Source organism: Anomalospiza imberbis, chromosome 18 (assembly GCF_031753505.1).
Source record: "Anomalospiza imberbis isolate Cuckoo-Finch-1a 21T00152 chromosome 18, ASM3175350v1, whole genome shotgun sequence".
In the NCBI taxonomy this organism is placed as follows: domain Eukaryota; kingdom Metazoa; phylum Chordata; class Aves; order Passeriformes; family Viduidae; genus Anomalospiza; species Anomalospiza imberbis.
Genome location: NC_089698.1, coordinates 3,877,276 through 3,894,923, shown reverse-complemented (window position 1 = coordinate 3,894,923; position 17,648 = coordinate 3,877,276). Strand labels below are relative to the sequence as shown.

Here is a 17,648-nt window from a genome sequence, read left to right as displayed (position 1 = left end):
GGCCTGGCAGGATGCCTTGTGCCATGCCAGGAGCTCCTCTCTTAGCATTCCTGGCCAGCAGTGGCCTTGCTTCAAAGCACCCAGCTTGAAGCTGGCAAACAGGCGAGTTCAAAGTGTCTTTAGCAGCTTGAAGCTTTCCCAGAGTGCCAGCTGGGGATCCTGGTGGCAGGGAGGTGTGATCAGCTCCTGCCTGGGGCAGAGTGAGGGCTCAGAGCAGGATCTGAGAGCTTCCCTGCATCCCTTTGCAGAACACCAAGGTGCGGGCGAACTTCGGCTCGCGGCCGTTCGCCTACGCCGAGGGCCAGGCTCACCGCAACGCCGCCGACCTGTGCCTGGACCTGGCCGAGGAGATCAGTGCCAACTTCGAGGCCTTGCCCTTTGCCATGGCCTCTGACAGTGACAATGACGCTGGCACCAGCATCGCCTCCGACCCCGGCACCCACGGGCCCCCCTGCAGGATCGCCGCCGTCGCCACGGCTCAGCAACGTAAAGTGACATTCACTCCTTTGAAAGCCCTCGCGGCAGAAATGCCAAGCAAGGAAATAGGATTTAAGCCCAGCCTGGCTGCAGTCCTTAGGCCTTAGGTAGTGCTTGTTTAGGTGGGGCAGTACCACAAGTTAAAGCCGTGTCTATCTGATTTTAGACAAGGCATTTAAAACCATTCTCTTTGGTCTTCCTCTGTGTGAATACACAAATTATTTGTAATTAACACCGCTTCAGTGAGAAATTATCTCATTAGGGCTTGGGATACAATAGGCTGTCACGGTGGATTGGATCAGCCATTTGGTTATGCTGTGTCAAAAGGAATTGCATTCCCACCCCCTGATTGGAGAGCATGGAATGCTGTATATCTCCAATTTCATGGGATGTCTTTTCATGCATTATCATCTCATTATTTCTGTCTGTGTCTTGCAGAGTATGACAGTGACACATCTTGCCACTATAAAATGGAGCTGAGCTATGAGAACTTCATCACCTCAGGCCCTGATCCACACCCCCCTCCTATTGCAGATGATGAAAGTGATGATGATGATGACGATGATATTCCCAGGGTGAGGAATGTGGCAAACTCTGCCTCCTCTTAACATACAGCCTAAAATCAGATTTTGTCCTTCAGATTTTGAAATTCAGCCATGCAAGAGTTCCTCCTGCTTCCCTAACAAAAATATAACTGCTGGTAACTTATCACTTCTTGGTGTTCTAAAACACTTCTGTCTTTGTAGGAGGATCACTATGCCCTCTTGGTCAAAGCCTGGGAAACCAAAGTTTTCCCTACAATTAGAAGAAGATTCCGTAATGAGGCTGAAAGGAAGTCTGGGCTGGATCAGATTAAAGGAGCTTTACAGTTAGGTATGTATTTATTTCCATGCATGTTGTTTTCTGTGACGTGCAGGAAGTCTGAGAGAACACCTGTGTTTCTTTCATCATTTTCATTCAAAACTTTAAAAATGTTTTACTTGCTCTTTCCCTCCACTGCTTAGAATTTGGTTTGTGCTCCTGCTTTTTCTTCAACACTTTTACATGTTTGACTATTTAATAGAGAAAATGGCTTCAGAAATAGTGACAGAATTCTTTGTGATGTGGATACAGAAATATTCTGGAATAATATTGTGGGAAGAAACTATATCTGTGCATTTTCTGTCTGTGACTGTCAAGGCTAAACTTTTTGGATTTAAGTAAATAATGAGGGGAGATTTGGGAGTTTTGTAGAATTTAGGTCTGGCAGGACAATGTGTTTATGGGAAAGTCACATTAAGAGCAAGGTAGGAATTCTGCTCAGGGAAAGCTTTCTCAGGAAAACTGCCAATTTCCAGCTTTCAGCTTGACTGAGAGAGTATTTAAGTAATTGGAAAACTCACTTGCTTGGGATCTTAATGTGGATGAGAACTTGAATTTCAAGTGGCTGATGGAAATAACTTGCACTCCCTCCTGTCTTTCAGGAATGGTTGATATAGCAAGGCAAACTGTGGAATTCCTGTACGAGGAGAACGGAGGCATCCCAAGGGATCTCTACCTTCCCACCATCGAGGATATCAAAGATGAAGCAAACAAATTCACAATTGATAAAGTACGGAAAGGTAAGGCCAGCACAGTGGATCCTGAGGGGTAAAGAAAAGCTCAGGGATCTAATCTAAATTTGGGATCTAATTGTCACCTGAGGAAAACACCTTGAAAGTGGTGTCCCTTTCTGCCAGGTCTCACCGTGGTGACTCGCTCTCCTGACAGCAACAACGTCACCAGCAGTGCTGTAGGAACAGCTCTACCCAAATTTGCCATTCGGGGCATGCTGAAGACATTTGGTCTTCATGGGGTTGTCCTGGATGTGGACTCGGTGAGTAAAGACACACTGGGAGGACTTTTAATGATCAGCATGACACAGCTGGGAGCAGAAACTGCTCAGGATGCAGGACTGGGGCTCTCTTGGAAGGAAGAACGTGGTTATAATTGGGTTACTGACAGTGCTGGGTTTGGTGTTGCAGGTGAATGAACTGGTCCAAGTGGAGACCTATCTGCGGAGTGAGGGGGTCCTGGTGAGGTACTGGTATCCCATTGACATGTTGGAAAGGCCACCTGCAGGGTACAGGAGGACTGCAACCAACGGATTGGTCACCCTGGATAACACCAACATCCAAATTCACAGGTGAAAAAAGAGATGTAGTTACAAGGCACTTTATCAGCTGAATTTGAATTACCTGAAGAGCATCTCCTGTAGTACAGTTACCTGCAACAGCTTTGTTCTAAGCAGTACAAACTTCTGAAATCTTATTGTCATGGTTGGATTTAATGTTAAGGAATTAATAGAATTAATGTTTGTGTGTCCCTAGGGAGCTGTTGAGGAGTGAAGCTGCCCTGGCCAAGCTCTACTGTCGCATGGCTCTGCTCAATATTTTTGCTCCCAAATCTCCCCACATGTTCACTCGGCTGTTCCACATTCCTGCCATCCGGGATATCACCCTGGAGCACCTGCAGCTGCTCTCCAACCAGCTTCTTGCACCACCTCTTCCTGGTAAACGCTTGGTTTTGTCACAGCTCTTCTTTAGTACAGTATTTTTCTGGGGACAAAAAAAAAATTAATGGCTTTGGTATTTCTTTATTAGCTGGTTAATAATGATGGTATTTAAGAATGAGCCAGGGTGACCCCACAGCTCTGTGTTTGCCCTCACCAGGGGCTGGGCTGAGGCTGGTGAGGGGCACAGCTGGCATGGAGAGGCCATCCCAGCCACAAGGCTGGGCCTGGATGGATCCTTTCTCCTGCTGACTTTTAGGCAAGGAGTTTTCCACTTGAAAACAGAGGTTGGGAATCTTCCAGGTGTCTTACAGTTTTTGTTTCCCAGGCTACGTAAACATTTGGAGTGGTCTCCAAATCTGTGCTGTTTTCCTTGTTACTCCAGATGGAACCATCAGCTCAAGCTCCATTCTCCTGGCCCAGTCCCTGCAGCACTGCATCCATTCCCAGACCTGTGCTGCCACAGACCTCTTCTACCAGGGCAATTCCCAGGCCATCAGGGAGTGGCTCACTGTGGCCATCACTCGGACACTGCATCAGGGAGAGGAGAGTCTGTTGGACCTCACCAAACAGATCTGCTCCTTTCTGCAGGTAAAATACTCACTCTTGGGTTCCCTTCTCAGGAGCCCTTGCTCTCTGTGTGGTTGAAATTTCCATTATGCTGTCCCTCACAGGGAATTATTGTTTCTCTGGATGGGTTCTGTTATCCCGATTGTTGTGGGCACACTGAAAACAGAAGCAGTAGCAATGCTTTGGATTGAATTAAAATGGAAGTGGCCTCCCACTGTGTTGTAATTTGCAATTAATTAAACACATTGGCTATAGAGCACTCTAAATAAAGAAGAGGGAGGAGGTTTGCTGCTGTTTGGGATCTCTCACAATGAATTTTCCCGTTACAGGCAGCACCAGAACAATTTCCTGCCGAAGAATTCCCAATTTCTGAATCCAAGGTCAACATGGATGTGAATTTCCCTGGGGCTGCCTTTGTGATTGTGTCCTGCAAGGAAAGTCAGTCTGGGTTCCGAAAAGAGTGAGTCATGGAGAGGGGCAAAGCTGGGTCTGAGCCTGGCCACCCTGGGGATGGAGTTTTTTTGTTTGTTTATTTTTTTTTTCTCCAAGACTTACTCTGAGTGGTGACTGGGATATTTTCCAGCTGGTTTGAGCCTAACCAAGCTGTGCTGCTGTTTCCCCAGCTCGTCCCTGTACAAGGCCCCCTGGGCTCGGGTGCTGGTCTATGGGCTGGGGCACAAGGTGAAGAGGAACGGGCAGCTGAACCTGATCGAGGCCGTGTGCTACCCCCGCGACGCCTCCCCCACCAACACCGGCCTCACGCCGCCGCCCACCACCAACCAGTACCCAGCTGTGATCACCCCCACGGACAGGGTGCACATCAAACTGGGTGAGCACGGCCACAGCACGAGGGAAAAGCCTTCACTGCGCTCTCAGGGCTGAGAGCAGTTTCATTATGGCTTCTGCAGCACCTTCCTTTGTGGTCACCAGTCCTAGCAGCAGACAGGACAGGATTTTTGTACAAGGAACTCATTCTTAAGCAAAAAAAAGCCTGGTTTTAAAGCCACTGGCAACCATCTGATTCTGATTTTTATATTCCAGGAGTTCACCCAGCAGTGTTTGTGTTTGAAACATTTTATTCAAAATACTAATTTCTGCAGTGTTGGTGTTTGGGGAGCTGTCTCAGATGGAGAATAATTTTTCATTGCTTTTTTAGGTGTTTGTAGGACCCTCTTATCCACAGAGTAATACAGTGTAGCAGTACTTAGGTCACTCCAGCAAGAAGAATCATTAATATTCTTTTTACTCTTGCCCAGAGAGAGGGACAGTGGGATTTAGAGCAGTGAGTTCTTAAAAATTCCCCTTGAAGATCCTAAAGTTCTTCTGCTGATGTCATTTTCAGTACCCATCAGGCAGAAATAAATTATGTTGGGGGAAGTTCTGTTTGTATATTTAGATATGTTCAGGCTCAAAATTATTCTGTTTCTTTATGTGAATAAAATGTTTTCTGTACATTTGTAATTATAGATTATATTAGCTTATCAATATAGAGAAACATCCCTATTTGTTTATTACAAGGTGCTGCAGAGAAAATTCTCACTTAACAGAATTTAGCCTTGAAAAAATACCCAAATGTTGCTGTTTTTACTTTATCAATGCTCAAAATCATGATAAGGATTTTGTTGGACCTTTTTGCTTAGGAGTGTCTCCTCCTCCTGGAGCTGTACTGGTCTTGCATTCCCTCCCCTTGGAATTCCCCCTGGCAATGGCATTCACTGAACAGCTCTTAACTTGGAAATTAGAAGATGGGGATGGAAAATCCGAAGATGAACTGGATACAATTCCTGCCTCAGTTCTCTTGCAAGTAGTGGAATTTTTAGGTGAGAATTGGATAATGACTAATGAGCACTGATAATGTGCTGGCTCAGGTGGAGAGAGTTTAGGAAACAAAAACTACAGTTGAAATTTTCTGAGCTCTTCCACTGTTTCAATCTCCAGAAATTTTCTGTTGATCTGCAGTTCTTGGAATAACCTTCCTGTCTGTCTTACTGCTGCCATGACGTTGAAATGAGCTTTTCTCGTGCTTTTTTAAATGTTACTTTCTGCTAAGAGTGAAACACTGCTGACTGCCATGCCTTGCTTTCCTCACACAGGCAACTTCCTCTGGACAACTGACATGGCAGCGTGTGTGAAGGAATTGATCTTTCACCTCTTGGCCGAGCTGCTCCGCAAAATCCACAATCTGGAGCAGAAGAAGAATCCAGCAGGATTGTCCTCGTCCATCGCCCTGCAGCTCAACCCCTGCCTGGCCATGCTCATGGCCCTGCAGTCAGAGCTGCACAAGCTCTACGATGAGGAAACCCAGAACTGGGTGTCTGGGAATGCCTGTGGCGGCTCTGGGGTTGGAGTGGCCGACCAGGGAAGATTCTCCACGTACTTCCATGCCCTGATGGAAGTGTGCCTGGCTGTGGCAGAAGTCACCTTGCCTATCAACATGAGCGTGACAGCCAATGTGATCTCATCCACCAGTGCCCCAAATCTTAGTGACTCCTCCTCCTCGTCCTCATCTTCCCCAGGGCAGACACCACAGAGCCCGAGCTTGCTGTCCAAGAGGAAAAAAGTCAAAATGAAGCGGGAAAAAACCTCAACTTCGGGGAAAAGGGCTTCATCCAGGGCGGCCGATACGGACGCGGCGCTCCTCAGCATCGGGGGCAGCAAGCCTGAGGACATGCTGTGGTTCCACAGAGCTCTGACCCTGCTGATAATCCTCAGGCACCTGACAAAGAAGGACCCCCAGGGGCTGGGTGTGACCAACGATGCCGTGGCAGACGCCTGCCAGGCCCTGGTGGGACCCACGGCCCACAGCCGCCTGCTCGTCATCTCCGGCATCCCCACGCACCTGGAGGAGGGCACCGTCAGGAACGCCATCAGGAAGGCCTGCAACGCCCACGGTGGGGTCTTCAAGGATGAGATCTACATCCCTCTGCAGGAAGAGGATCCCAAAAAAACCAAGGACAAAGCAGAAGGAGGCGAGTGCAGGACGGAGCTGGAGAAACCGACGGTTTCCAGCAGCGCCGACAGTTTGGACATCAGCAGCTCCAGCAGCGTCACCCCCGCCATGAGCGTCAGCGCCTCGGCATCCACCAGCCAGGCTTCCCTGTGCAGCTCCCAGGGAATATCCCGCACCGTCAGTGACATCTCCGTGGACCAGTTCCAGGCAGGGCTGGAGCTGGCCATCCCGCCCGGATTGCTGGAGCAGCCGCACGTGGTGTCCAGCCAGGAGAGTTTGGATCTTTCCCACTGCAGCACCGGGAGCCTGGGCAGCCTGGGCAGCCTCGGGGAGCCCCTGGACAACGTGGAGACAGCGTCGGTGTCGGACGTGGGCTCCATGTACACGGTGACATCTCTGGACAATCAGCCGCTGCTGGCACGGCCCATCAAGGGCTTCGCTGTGGTGGAGGTAACGGAGAGGGACCTCTGGAGTCAGGGGTTTTGGGAGAATGGGATCTCACTCTAGGAACTGGCTTTTTCCATGGTAAATGTATGTCTAAGAGCAGGGGAAACTGGGAGTTCTCAGCTTGGACAGGATGCCTGAGGGGCACAGAATTCCCTTGTCCACATTCATAGTCTTGGGAACAATCCCTGTCTCTCAAAGGACAGAGGGGACCCAGTAGTGGAGTGATCCAGCAGCAAGTGGAGAACAGAAGGAAGTAGAGAGGAGCTCTTGTGTGTTCCAGCTTGTAGAGCTCGTTTTCACAGAGTGCTGCTGAAGCCAAGACTATAAATGAATTCTTAAGGGATTAAATTCCTGGAGGATTGGTAGCTGTGGAGCACAGCAGCCAGTGCAACTTCCAACTGAGGAAATATTTAAACTGCTTTGCAGAGGCTGGGAGAACATGTCAGGGGAAAAATCAGTTAATTTCCTCTGTCATGTGCCTTTCTCTAAGATTTGTTCTGGCCACCACTGAGATGAATTTAGAGATTGGGGCCCTTTTGGTTTGACCCACAAGACAATTACTTAATGTTTAATCAGTCCATTTCCACCTATTTTGAACCATCTATGGATTTCTCTATGAAGCTACTTCAGGAGAGATAATAAATTTTGTTGCTGTCTGGTTCCAGATTAATTTTTAAAGGCATTGTGGGTGGTTGCCATCGGTGCTGGGTCGCTCCAGCTGTTCAGCTCTGCTCAAGAACCTTCCTCTCTGCTGCTTCCACAGATTGCCTGCTGCAGATTTATCAGGAGCTTCCAAAAGCACAGCCATTCCTGATAGCCTGGGAACGGAGAGAGATGTTTTTGTATAGTCTGGGATTGTATCAGTTCCTCTTTTAGAAGAAAATCAGCTTATTCAGATGAAAACTCTGCAAGTTGCTATTCTTGAGCTTGTTAATTGACATGAAGACATCATTGAAATAAAGCATTAAGTGTGGAGAGAAAGCTGCCAGAGTGTTCACATAGAAACTATTCCAAGTCTGGAGCTGCTCTGGTGGTGGTTATTCTAGGAATCAGAGGAAGTTGCTGTTCCCCTTCCCAGTCTGTGTAGCTGAGTCTTCAAGGCCTGTGCTAATTGAGGTTTTTCAGAGTGGGGAGTTGAGGCAGGGACAGCAGAGTTAAAAATAATGCCAGCTTACCTGGCTGACACCTTCACCTGCTTCCTTGCTGTTCCCAAGGGCTGTGTCCAGCCTGAGGAGTGGGATAGCTGGATCAGAGCTGTGCCTGGTTAACTCCCAGCATGAGCATCTCAGTGTTCTCAGACAGGATCTTTTCTAGGCTGAACCTGAATTTTGACATCAAATTATTGATGCAGCAGAGAAGAAAAGCAAGAGTGATTATCAGAAAGGGGAGGGGGAGAAAAGCTTAAATCCCAAATTCCTATGAATGGAACTGAATTTGTTTTCTTAGAATTGCTATGAACTAATTTCATTATTTGTACAGATAAGGTCAAGAGCTAAAATAGAGAAAATCCGAGCCAGCCTTTTCAACAGCAGTGACCTCATTGGCTTGTCCAGCCTGGATGGGGAGGATGAGCTCATGGAGATGTCAACTGAAGAGATTTTAACGGTTTCCACTGTAAATCAGAGCTTGTTTGACACCCAGGGGAGCCCAGCACTAGAAGATTATTTCAATGATAAGTCAATAAAAGGTAGGTGGTTTGATATTGGCAAATCCCTCCTGTGATCAGCATTTTGGGGCTCAGATTCTCCTTGGTTCAGTATAAATCAGGGGTGACAATGAGCCAGGGAGAAATCCCAAGTTTATTTGCAAACTGAACATTGCTCAGTTGTCCACCCAGCTAATCACATAAATCATAAACAAATAAACACTCCTCATTAACACAAAAAACTACTGATTTAATTCTTTAGGGACTTCCTTTGAGAAAATAGCCACTGAAATAACTTTTGGCTGCTATTTCAGTTGATAGGTGTTGGTGTCTGCCTGCACAACATAATTTTTATCCTGGCATGATAAATAAGCTGCATTTTTCATCCCCACTACTCCCTCAAGTAATAATTACAGGATGTGGCCAAATCTGTATTTAATGGGGTACAGAAGGAGCAAGTTTTTCACTGAAAAAGTGATATTTTTTTTTCCGTGCAAAAGTGATTTTTCCATCTCAAAGCGGGTGCCATGTGAAAGAATATTTTATCTGAATGCAAAATCTATTTTCATTTTTCATATTCTAACCAGCTCTAATGGTATTTTGTACCAAATTGTTGTTTTTCTTTTAATTAGGTGAAAAACTGGTCCCAGGTGCTCGGGAAGTTCTCACAGAGATCTTTAAAAGCTGTGTCCATTCGGAACAAATGCTGAGCCTGACCCCAGCCAAGCCCATCAAGGTGGCTGACATTTACCTCAGCAAGGAGCAGATCAATTCCCAAACCCCTGGGAACCTCCTCCACGTCTTCTTCACCAACGTCCGCCCTCCCAAGAAGGTGCTGGAGGACCAGCTGACCCAGGTAATGCTTTGCCGGCTGTTCTCAGCCTCTTTTGGTGTCACTTGAAAGCACTGGGTGATGATTCACTTTTTGTCTTGGAAGATTTTAAGGAAATATGGAGTTCCCAAGCCCAAATTTGACAAGAGCAAGTACAACAAAGCAGGCAAGGAGCAGCACCCGGTGAAGGTGGTGAGCACCAAGCGCCCGGTCACCAAACCCCCCACCAAGGAGAAGTCCATGCTCAACAGTGTCAGGTGGGTGTCCTCGGCCTTGTGGAATATTGGATTTCACTGTAGAAATCCAGGATTTTATCTCCCATCCCTCTGTGCTTCTGTGTGTTGGAAGAGGGAAACGTGGCCGTGGTGTTAATGTCAGAGCATCTCAGATTTCTGGAAATTATTTGGCAAAGATTTCTTTTTCCAGAGATTGGGGTGGAGTTGTTGGGATCTATTTATAGAACATTGGAATTGTGTTCATCAGTGTTCTATCCCAGTGCACTTATTCCAAAACACAGATCAGGTGGGACAGGGTTTGCAGTAATCCATGGCAGGAGTGGGACTGGATGGGCTTTAGGATCCTTCCAAGCAGTTTTGGGGTTCTGTGAACAGATGAAAGAAAACTTTTGATCCTAACACCCAACTTTGTCCCTCAGCCGAACAGCCTTAAGTGAGAAGAAACCCACTGTAAAGCCCAAATCTCCTGAGAAGAGCAAACCCGAGGAGAAGGACCCTGAGAAGTCTCCCACTAAGAAACAGGAAGGTGGGAGCTGCAGAGAATTTTTCATAGTGTTCTTGTAGAAAACTATTTTTATTGACATGTTGATATGACTTCATGATAGATTTGGTTTATCTTTATTTCTAACAAGTCTAACTTTATTTTTTTTTAATAGTGATTTAAAATGCTGCTTTTATTTGTGTCTCTGTGAATCTGGGGCCATCAGTGTGAGAGCAGACAGTTCTTGCAGCAGTGTGTAGAGCATGTCAATAAACCAGACAGAAAACTTCCTAAGGGGTAGTTCCGAAGTTTTGGTGTCGTGAGGGTTTGGGATATTATGGATTTGAACCAGGTAGGTTTAAGTTGTGCTTCTCAATTTACATTGGGAAATTCTTCCGTTACAAGTGGAAAATTGGATAAAAAAGATGATTGAGACACCTCAGAACTTCTGGAGGAGTCAGCACAGCCATGGGGGACAGAGGTTGTGCTCAGAACTTTAGTCTGGTGGAAGATTGAACAGGCACGAGTTTGGATTCCCCTCGTCCTGGCAGGAAGTGCCGGGTTGGCTCAGAAAAGGGGAATTTCAGCATCCAGCCAAGTAGGGTTAGAGGGAGGTACTCCAGAGGAGCGGTGAGGGATTTGAGCCCTTTAGGGGAGTGAGAAGGTGCCATTGAGGTGGACTTGACCAAAGTGTGATAGATGGAACTCCCCGGGAAAGGGTCCATGGTGGGATGGGACAGCAGGAGGAAACTGGCAGCAGCCTCCTCCTGCTCCTGTGTGAGGTGAGAACTTCACGGCAAGTCATGAACTCTTTGCTGGTCCACGTTTGGTGGCAGTTCCTGAGGAGAAGTACCTGACCCTGGATGGATTTCACCGGTTCGTGGTGGACCGCTCCAAGCAGGACATCCGGAGCGTGTGGAGAGCCATCCTGTCCTGTGGCTACGACCTGCACTTTGAGAGGTACAGCTTGCAAATCTCTTTGAGGAGCTGATGCTCACTGTGCTTGCTTGATCCCAAGTCTTCCTAATCCAAGAAGCTTAAACACTTCCATCCATGGCTGCGAGGCCTGTAGGGAAATCAGTTATTTCCTCAAAATGCGTTTTAAAAGTCATGTGCTGTCCAAATGCAGGTCCTGATTTCTTGTGCACGGCATGGCCAACAAAATCGGATGCCACAGTGTCCTTTAGAGCTTCCAAACTGTATAATAAATTACCTGAAGGGAACTGTAGCTCCATGTATGTCTCTGGGGCAGTGTCACTGCCCCAGCCAGTGCACTGGGTCATTGTTTAACTGGCAGGGTTGTTACTGGGTCAGAAATGCTTTAGAAGAGGGAACTGTTAAATTTCTTCTTAATATTGTAGAGGAAGAAAGTCCCTTAAATGAATTCTCCTTATCTGCCTGTGTCAGACCATAGGCTAATTGCCCCTTATCATCTCCAGAGGAGATAGTGCACTAAGAGAGCTTAATAGGCAGTGCCTTTGTGCCTAATTATTTAATACCAGTGAGGAGAAGTGATGAGTCAGCTCTTGGCCTGGGATTCTTGTCATGGAGCAGCTCTGCTTAAGGCAAGGGGAGTGAAGAGCAGAGCACCAGCTTCTACTCCAGGTGTAATCCTCCTCCAGGTGTAGTTGTCCAGCACCCTGTGAGCGAGCAGCTCTGCCCTGTCTCCTGCCAGGTGTGCCTGCATCGACGCCAGACACGCGCAGAAGGCGTCGCGCAAGTGGAGCCTGGAGATGGACGTGGCCCTGGTGCAGTACATCAACCGCCTGTGCCGCCACCTGGCCATCACCCCTGCGCGCCTCCACCCCCACGAGGTGTACCTGGACCCAGCTGATGCAGCAGATCCCAGGATTTCCTGTCTCCTGAGTATGTATGGATCGTTGGCGTGGAGGCTTTTTTCAGGGGAAGAGTTGGGAATGCTCCTGGTGTTCCTTTGGAGGTTGGAGTCTCAATGGGATGAGGGGAGTGCTGAGTCTGGCTCTTCTCTCTCCTTGGGTGTGTGCTTGGGTAAAGTCAGGGATGCACTGCAGCTGCTCCCTGCTCTCCAAGCAGAGTTTCCAGCTCAGGCTGGAGCAGGAAATACCTGGTGGGTTCAGCTTGCAGGGGAAGGAAGGCTGGATTTCCATAGATTTTTGGACACCTAAATCCAGTTCTGAGCACTTCAGGAGGAAAATTCAGTGATAATGGGAGATTCTGGACTCACACCCAGAGACTGGAGATCCAAGAAGGAACATCAGGGATGCTGTTCCTGCATCCTCAGCACAGGGATCAGAGAGGCTGCTTTGTGTGATTCCTGCCCCAAGCCTGCTGGGATTTGCAGGAGGTGGAACAGGAATCTTCCTGACTCTGACTGGGAGTTTCCCCCCGCAGACGTCCCTGTGGAGAGCCTGCGGCTGCGCTTCGCCCTGCTGCAGTCCCTCAACACCACCCTGGAGACCTTCTTCCTGCCGCTGGTGGAGCTGCGCCAGACCGACATGTACGGCAACAGCATCGCTGCCTTGCTGCAGGAGGCCAAAGGTCAGCTGGGCACTGGCCCTGGGGCACGGACCACAGGGCACGGACCACGGGGCACTGCTGCAGGGCACTTCTCTCTTGGTTTGCTTTTAAAAGAGAGGGGGATTATCCTCGTGACACCACGACCGCAGAGGGAGTTGTTCCATCTTCTGTGCCCGTGGGTCTTTATCCTCTTGGGAGTATCCAGAAATTAAGGCTCTTTGTTAGTTAACAAGCAGGTCAGGTGAAAGTCCCAGGACTTTGCTGTTGTAGCATTAGCAAGATCAAGAAAATACTCAAAGTGCATCAGAGTATTTTTACAGCCTTCATACTGTATCAGGATATTTTTACAGCCTTCCTTAGACACCAAAAAACCCCAAGATTTGGGGCGTTACATTGCCCAGATTTGTTTTCTGAAGAAGAAGATACAGAATTCACCAGGGGTGTCAGTGTGTGAAAGGAGGTTTTTGTATTGGCCCAGCTGGAAAAAAACACTCCTGAACCAGCGTGGGGGAGTGAGGAATGTTCAGAGATTTCTCTTCACAGACATATGAGGTATTAAATATATTTTTGGGGCAGTGTCACAGCCCTATTTTTTATCATCATTTCTTGCCTGTAGCTTTACTGTCAAAACATCTCAGATTGCTGAAAACTATTTGGCAAAGTGTTCCTATTTACAGAGATTTTGGTGGAGTTGCTGGGATCTATTTATAGAACATTGGAATTGTGTTGATCAGTGTTTCATCCCAGTGCAGTTATTCCAAAAAACCACGAGGAACAAATAGATGGGACTTGGAAAAACCTGGACTTTGGAAGGTGTCCCTGGTGGAACTGGATGAGTGGAATCATGTAAACCATTCCATGATGCTGTGAAATATTTTTTTTTTTTTAATTTTAGGTCAGCCATGTCTTACCTACAGTTTTGAAGGGGAAATGTTTATTCTACCGTTGTCCACTGGAGAATTTCAGGGGTAGATTAACTCTGCTGAAATGTGTTTGTTTTTTCAGGTTTAATCTTTTATGACACAAAAGTCACAGTCATGAACAGAGTGCTCAATGCCACTGTCCAAAGAACTGCTGACCATGCAGCCCCAGAAATCACCCTGGATCCCCTGGAGATCGTTGGAGGTACAGCAAGCGCTGATCCTTTCCAACCCCATCTGTAACAAGTCCGAGCTGCTTTCCCCCAGCTCAGCTGCCGATTTGTGAGGCCGGAGGTTCATTTTCCCCTTTGTGTTGGACAGGGGAGATCCGTTCCTCTGAGAATTCCTACTTCTGCCAGGCTGCCCGGCAGCTGGGCTGCGTCCCCTCGTCCCAGCTCTGCGTCAAACTGGCCAGCGGGGGGGACCCCACCTACGCCTTCAACATCCGCTTCACCGGGGAGGAGGTGCACGGCACCAGTGAGTGGGGACAGGGAGAGGGGACAGGGCTCCATGGCACCAGGGAGTGGGGACAGGGAGAGGGGACAGGGCTCCATGGCACCAGGGAGTGGGGACAGGGAGAGGGGACAGGGCTCCATGGCACCAGGGAGAGGGGACGGGGCTCCATGGCACCAGGGAGTGGGGACAGGGAGAGGGGACAGGGCTCCATGGCACCAGGGAGTGGGGACAGGGAGAGGGGACAGGGCTCCATGGCACCAGGGAGTGGGGACAGGGAGAGGGGACGGGGCTCCATGGCACCAGGGAGTGGGGACAGGGAGAGGGGACGGGGCTCCATGGCACCAGGGAGTGGGGACAGGGAGAGGGGACAGGGCTCCATGGCACCAGGGAGAGGGGACGGGGCTCCATGGCACCAGGGAGTGGGGACAGGGAGAGGGGACAGGGCTCCATGGCACCAGGGAGAGGGGACAGGGCTCCATGGCACCAGGGAGTGGGGACAGGGAGAGGGGACAGGGCTCCATGGCACCAGGGAGTGGGGACAGGGAGAGGGGACAGGGCTCCATGGCACCAGGGAGTGGGGACAGGGAGAGGGGACAGGGCTCCATGGCACCAGGGAGAGGGGACAGGGAGAGGGGACAGGGCTCCATGGCACCAGGGAGTGGGGACAGGGAGAGGGGACAGGGCTCCATGGCACCAGGGAGTGGGGACAGGGAGAGGGGACAGGGCTCCATGGCACCAGGGAGTGGGGACAGGGAGAGGGGACAGGGCTCCATGGCACCAGGGAGTGGGGACAGGGAGAGGGGACAGGGCTCCATGGCACCAGGGAGTGGGGACAGGGAGAGGGGACAGGGCTCCATGGCACCAGGGAGAGGGGACAGGGAGAGGGGACAGGGCTCCATGGCACCAGGGAGTGGGACAGGGCTCCGTGGCACCAGGGAGATGGGACGGGGGTGCCATGGCACCAGGGAGTAGGGACAGCAGGTCTGTGGCACCAGGGAGTGGGGACAGCTACAGCCTGAGTGGCATCCCCCTGGGACAGCCCTGCTCTTCACCAGGACCTGCCTCGTGTAGGCTTTAAGGAGCAGCATTCACTTGTGGGTGGAAAAGAATGGGATCCCTCAGGATGCTGGCTCTCTTTGGGGTGGTGGTTCCTCAGTGTTTGCACCAGGAGGAGTCTGGGTTTAACCATGGGATGAGGGGGTTCAGCTTTGCAGTGCTGTTCCCTGGGGTACTGAGGCAGATCCCAAAGAGCAAAGGGATCCCTGCTCTCCCAATGCACATGGGCTGTGCTGCTCCTTGGTGGAGATCCATGGCGGGATATGGAGCCAGAACACACTTCTGACATCACCAGCTCCTGTCACCTGTCTGAGGTGTAAAGGAAGTGAGTGTACAGCCATCAGCTGAGCCAAGGCTCCATGGGACCTTCTCCCAAGTGGAATTCTTGTCTTCTGAAGGGCTGTGGTGGTACTGACAGTGTTTATGAGGAAATAAATGTTGTGGCTGTGGCTCAGCAGCTGAGCTGAAGCCTGGAGCATCGCCTCCATTGTTGTAGGACAGCCCCATCCATCTCCTAATCCAGCACCAAATCCCATTTCCAGGCCAGCTGGTAGAACAAATATTCCTGCTGTTCTTGGAGTGCTGGAAAGCAAAGCAGCATTTAGGAATTCAGCAGGAGCAAAGGAATATTTTCATTGTTTTCCCTCTCTCTTTTCCAGGTGGATCTTTCCGTCACTTCCTTTGGCAAGTGTGTAAAGAGCTCCAGAGCTCCTCCCTCTCCCTGCTCCTGCTGTGCCCCAGCTCTGCTGTCAATAAGAACAAGGTGTGAGATCCCAGTGCCAAAAATGAGGGTTTTTTTCTCTTTTTGAATGCTGGGTTAGAACAGGAGTGGGACACATTTGGTCAGAGGTGCAGAGAGAGGCCTCCGATCCATGAAACCAAGCAGATCCCACATCCTGGGAGAGCTGGGAGTTGGTGAATCCCATGCTGCACCTCTTGTGTGCAGCAGCTACTTGGAGAGGGAGCCAAGGCAGCAAAATGGGAGCAGAGCTAAAACTCCTGGGCAGCATTCAGAGTGAACGAGGTTCAGTTGTCTGTCCCAAACTGGTGAACTTCCATGAGTTTTTATTCTGTGGCCTTACTCCAGGAATGTCACCAGAAAGGTCTGTCACGTTGCCAGGAGAATAAGATGCTCCGTCCATGATATTTAGTGTCTTATTTGGTACAGTAGATGGTATCTAGAAACAAGATAAAGCTGATGGTCCAAAGAATTCTCAGTAATTCTTTCCTGGGAATATTCTTAGGGTAGGAAACAGCTCAGTTCCCTCAGCTTAAGGCCAGCTGTGTAGCAAACCTGGCTCTGCAAGTCCAGGCTCAGAAACATCCCCCAACTGAAAGGCTTGGATATCAAACTGATGTAACAAGTCCAGAAAATCCTGAGTGTTGATCAACAGCTTGGCAAAATGGGAACCAGCCGAAATGGGGTTGATTGGATCAGGAAGTGCTGAGATAAGGTGATACCAGTGCGTAAAATACAGGGACTGTGCTGGAGCAGATCCTTTGGTATCCAACTAAACATTTCCTGGCTGGAGCAGGAAGGATACGCTTGCACAGGCCTGCTAACACGCAGCCCCTCAGGCTGTGGGCAGCTGGTCAGTGCTGCCCTGTGTGTCCTGTTTTCTCCACAGGGGAAGTACATCCTGACCCCCAGCCCCATCACCTACGCCGAGGAGCAGCTGTTCCATTTCTTTGGGCAGCTTCTGGGCATCGCCATCCGAGCCGATGTTCCTCTGCCCCTGGACCTCCTGCCCTCCTTCTGGAAGACCCTGGTGGGAGAGCCCCTGGATCCCGACGTGGATCTGCAGGAAGCTGACATCCTGACCTACAACTATGTCAAAAAATTTGAAAATGTAGGTCCCTCTTCCCTCTGCCCTCCTTTTCCTCAGGATTCCCTCACGGCACAAACATGCCTGCTCTCACTGGTGGCTGTCAGGTGGTTTTTGTGGAAGCAGGGTTGGGAGATGAGTTGATTCCTCTTGGATGCAGGATTTTACATCCTATTGCCTTGGAGAAGGCACACTCCCTTGCTGCCAAGCATGATGGAATTCCGGCTTCTGAAATACTTACTGGAATTGCAAAACCTGACCAGAACCCCCAAAGCAGGATTTTGCTGTTGGACACCTGTGACAAGGCGCTGCCATGCAGGTGACCAGGTCCTTGTCCTTGTTCCGTGACAGATCAGTGACGAGACGGAGCTGGAAGCTCTGTGTGCCGAAATCGCCTCCCAGCACCTGGCCATGGAGAGCCCCGACTGCCCCAACAAACCCTGCTGCAAATTCACCTACCTGAGCCTCACTGGGGAGGAGGTGGAGCTGTGTCCCAGGGGCAGGCACATCCCTGTGGGGTAAGGAGCAGCCTTCCAGGCAGGATGTGGCACAGAACGTCTCTGGAATTGTTCTCCAAGCACAGCCTCTCCTGAGGTGCTTTTGTAATGAGTTGGAATGATCTGGGAAAGCTTTGCTTTGTGAGAAGTTGGCAGAACTTGTGATCAGTGGTGCTGTTCGGCTCTGTAAGAGACAGAGGAGCAGGGCTGGTCCCAGCTGTGGAGGCTC

At 49.7% G+C, this 17,648-nt stretch overlaps 1 protein-coding gene across 5 annotated transcripts in view; it reads left to right on the top strand.

Annotated features, from left to right (window-relative positions):
- Nucleotides 1–17,648, top strand: part of HECTD4 (HECT domain E3 ubiquitin protein ligase 4) — a 66,256-nt gene that overhangs the window by 44,571 nt on the left and 4,037 nt on the right. For all 5 annotated transcript variants that reach the window (XM_068208577.1, XM_068208576.1, XM_068208579.1 and 2 more), the window contains 24 exons: nucleotides 249–486; nucleotides 916–1,052; nucleotides 1,224–1,350; nucleotides 1,941–2,078; nucleotides 2,196–2,332; nucleotides 2,481–2,641; nucleotides 2,826–3,007; nucleotides 3,393–3,598; nucleotides 3,907–4,037; nucleotides 4,201–4,406; nucleotides 5,218–5,397; nucleotides 5,671–6,977; nucleotides 8,454–8,661; nucleotides 9,252–9,475; nucleotides 9,557–9,708; nucleotides 10,107–10,213; nucleotides 11,005–11,128; nucleotides 11,844–12,034; nucleotides 12,539–12,685; nucleotides 13,670–13,789; nucleotides 13,906–14,061; nucleotides 15,756–15,859; nucleotides 16,725–16,946; nucleotides 17,274–17,440. In XM_068208577.1, coding sequence (XP_068064678.1) covers nucleotides 249–486; nucleotides 916–1,052; nucleotides 1,224–1,350; nucleotides 1,941–2,078; nucleotides 2,196–2,332; nucleotides 2,481–2,641; nucleotides 2,826–3,007; nucleotides 3,393–3,598; nucleotides 3,907–4,037; nucleotides 4,201–4,406; nucleotides 5,218–5,397; nucleotides 5,671–6,977; nucleotides 8,454–8,661; nucleotides 9,252–9,475; nucleotides 9,557–9,708; nucleotides 10,107–10,213; nucleotides 11,005–11,128; nucleotides 11,844–12,034; nucleotides 12,539–12,685; nucleotides 13,670–13,789; nucleotides 13,906–14,061; nucleotides 15,756–15,859; nucleotides 16,725–16,946; nucleotides 17,274–17,440 — 5,072 coding nt within the window. The remainder of the gene's footprint in view (nucleotides 1–248; nucleotides 487–915; nucleotides 1,053–1,223; nucleotides 1,351–1,940; nucleotides 2,079–2,195; nucleotides 2,333–2,480; nucleotides 2,642–2,825; nucleotides 3,008–3,392; nucleotides 3,599–3,906; nucleotides 4,038–4,200; nucleotides 4,407–5,217; nucleotides 5,398–5,670; nucleotides 6,978–8,453; nucleotides 8,662–9,251; nucleotides 9,476–9,556; nucleotides 9,709–10,106; nucleotides 10,214–11,004; nucleotides 11,129–11,843; nucleotides 12,035–12,538; nucleotides 12,686–13,669; nucleotides 13,790–13,905; nucleotides 14,062–15,755; nucleotides 15,860–16,724; nucleotides 16,947–17,273; nucleotides 17,441–17,648) is intronic.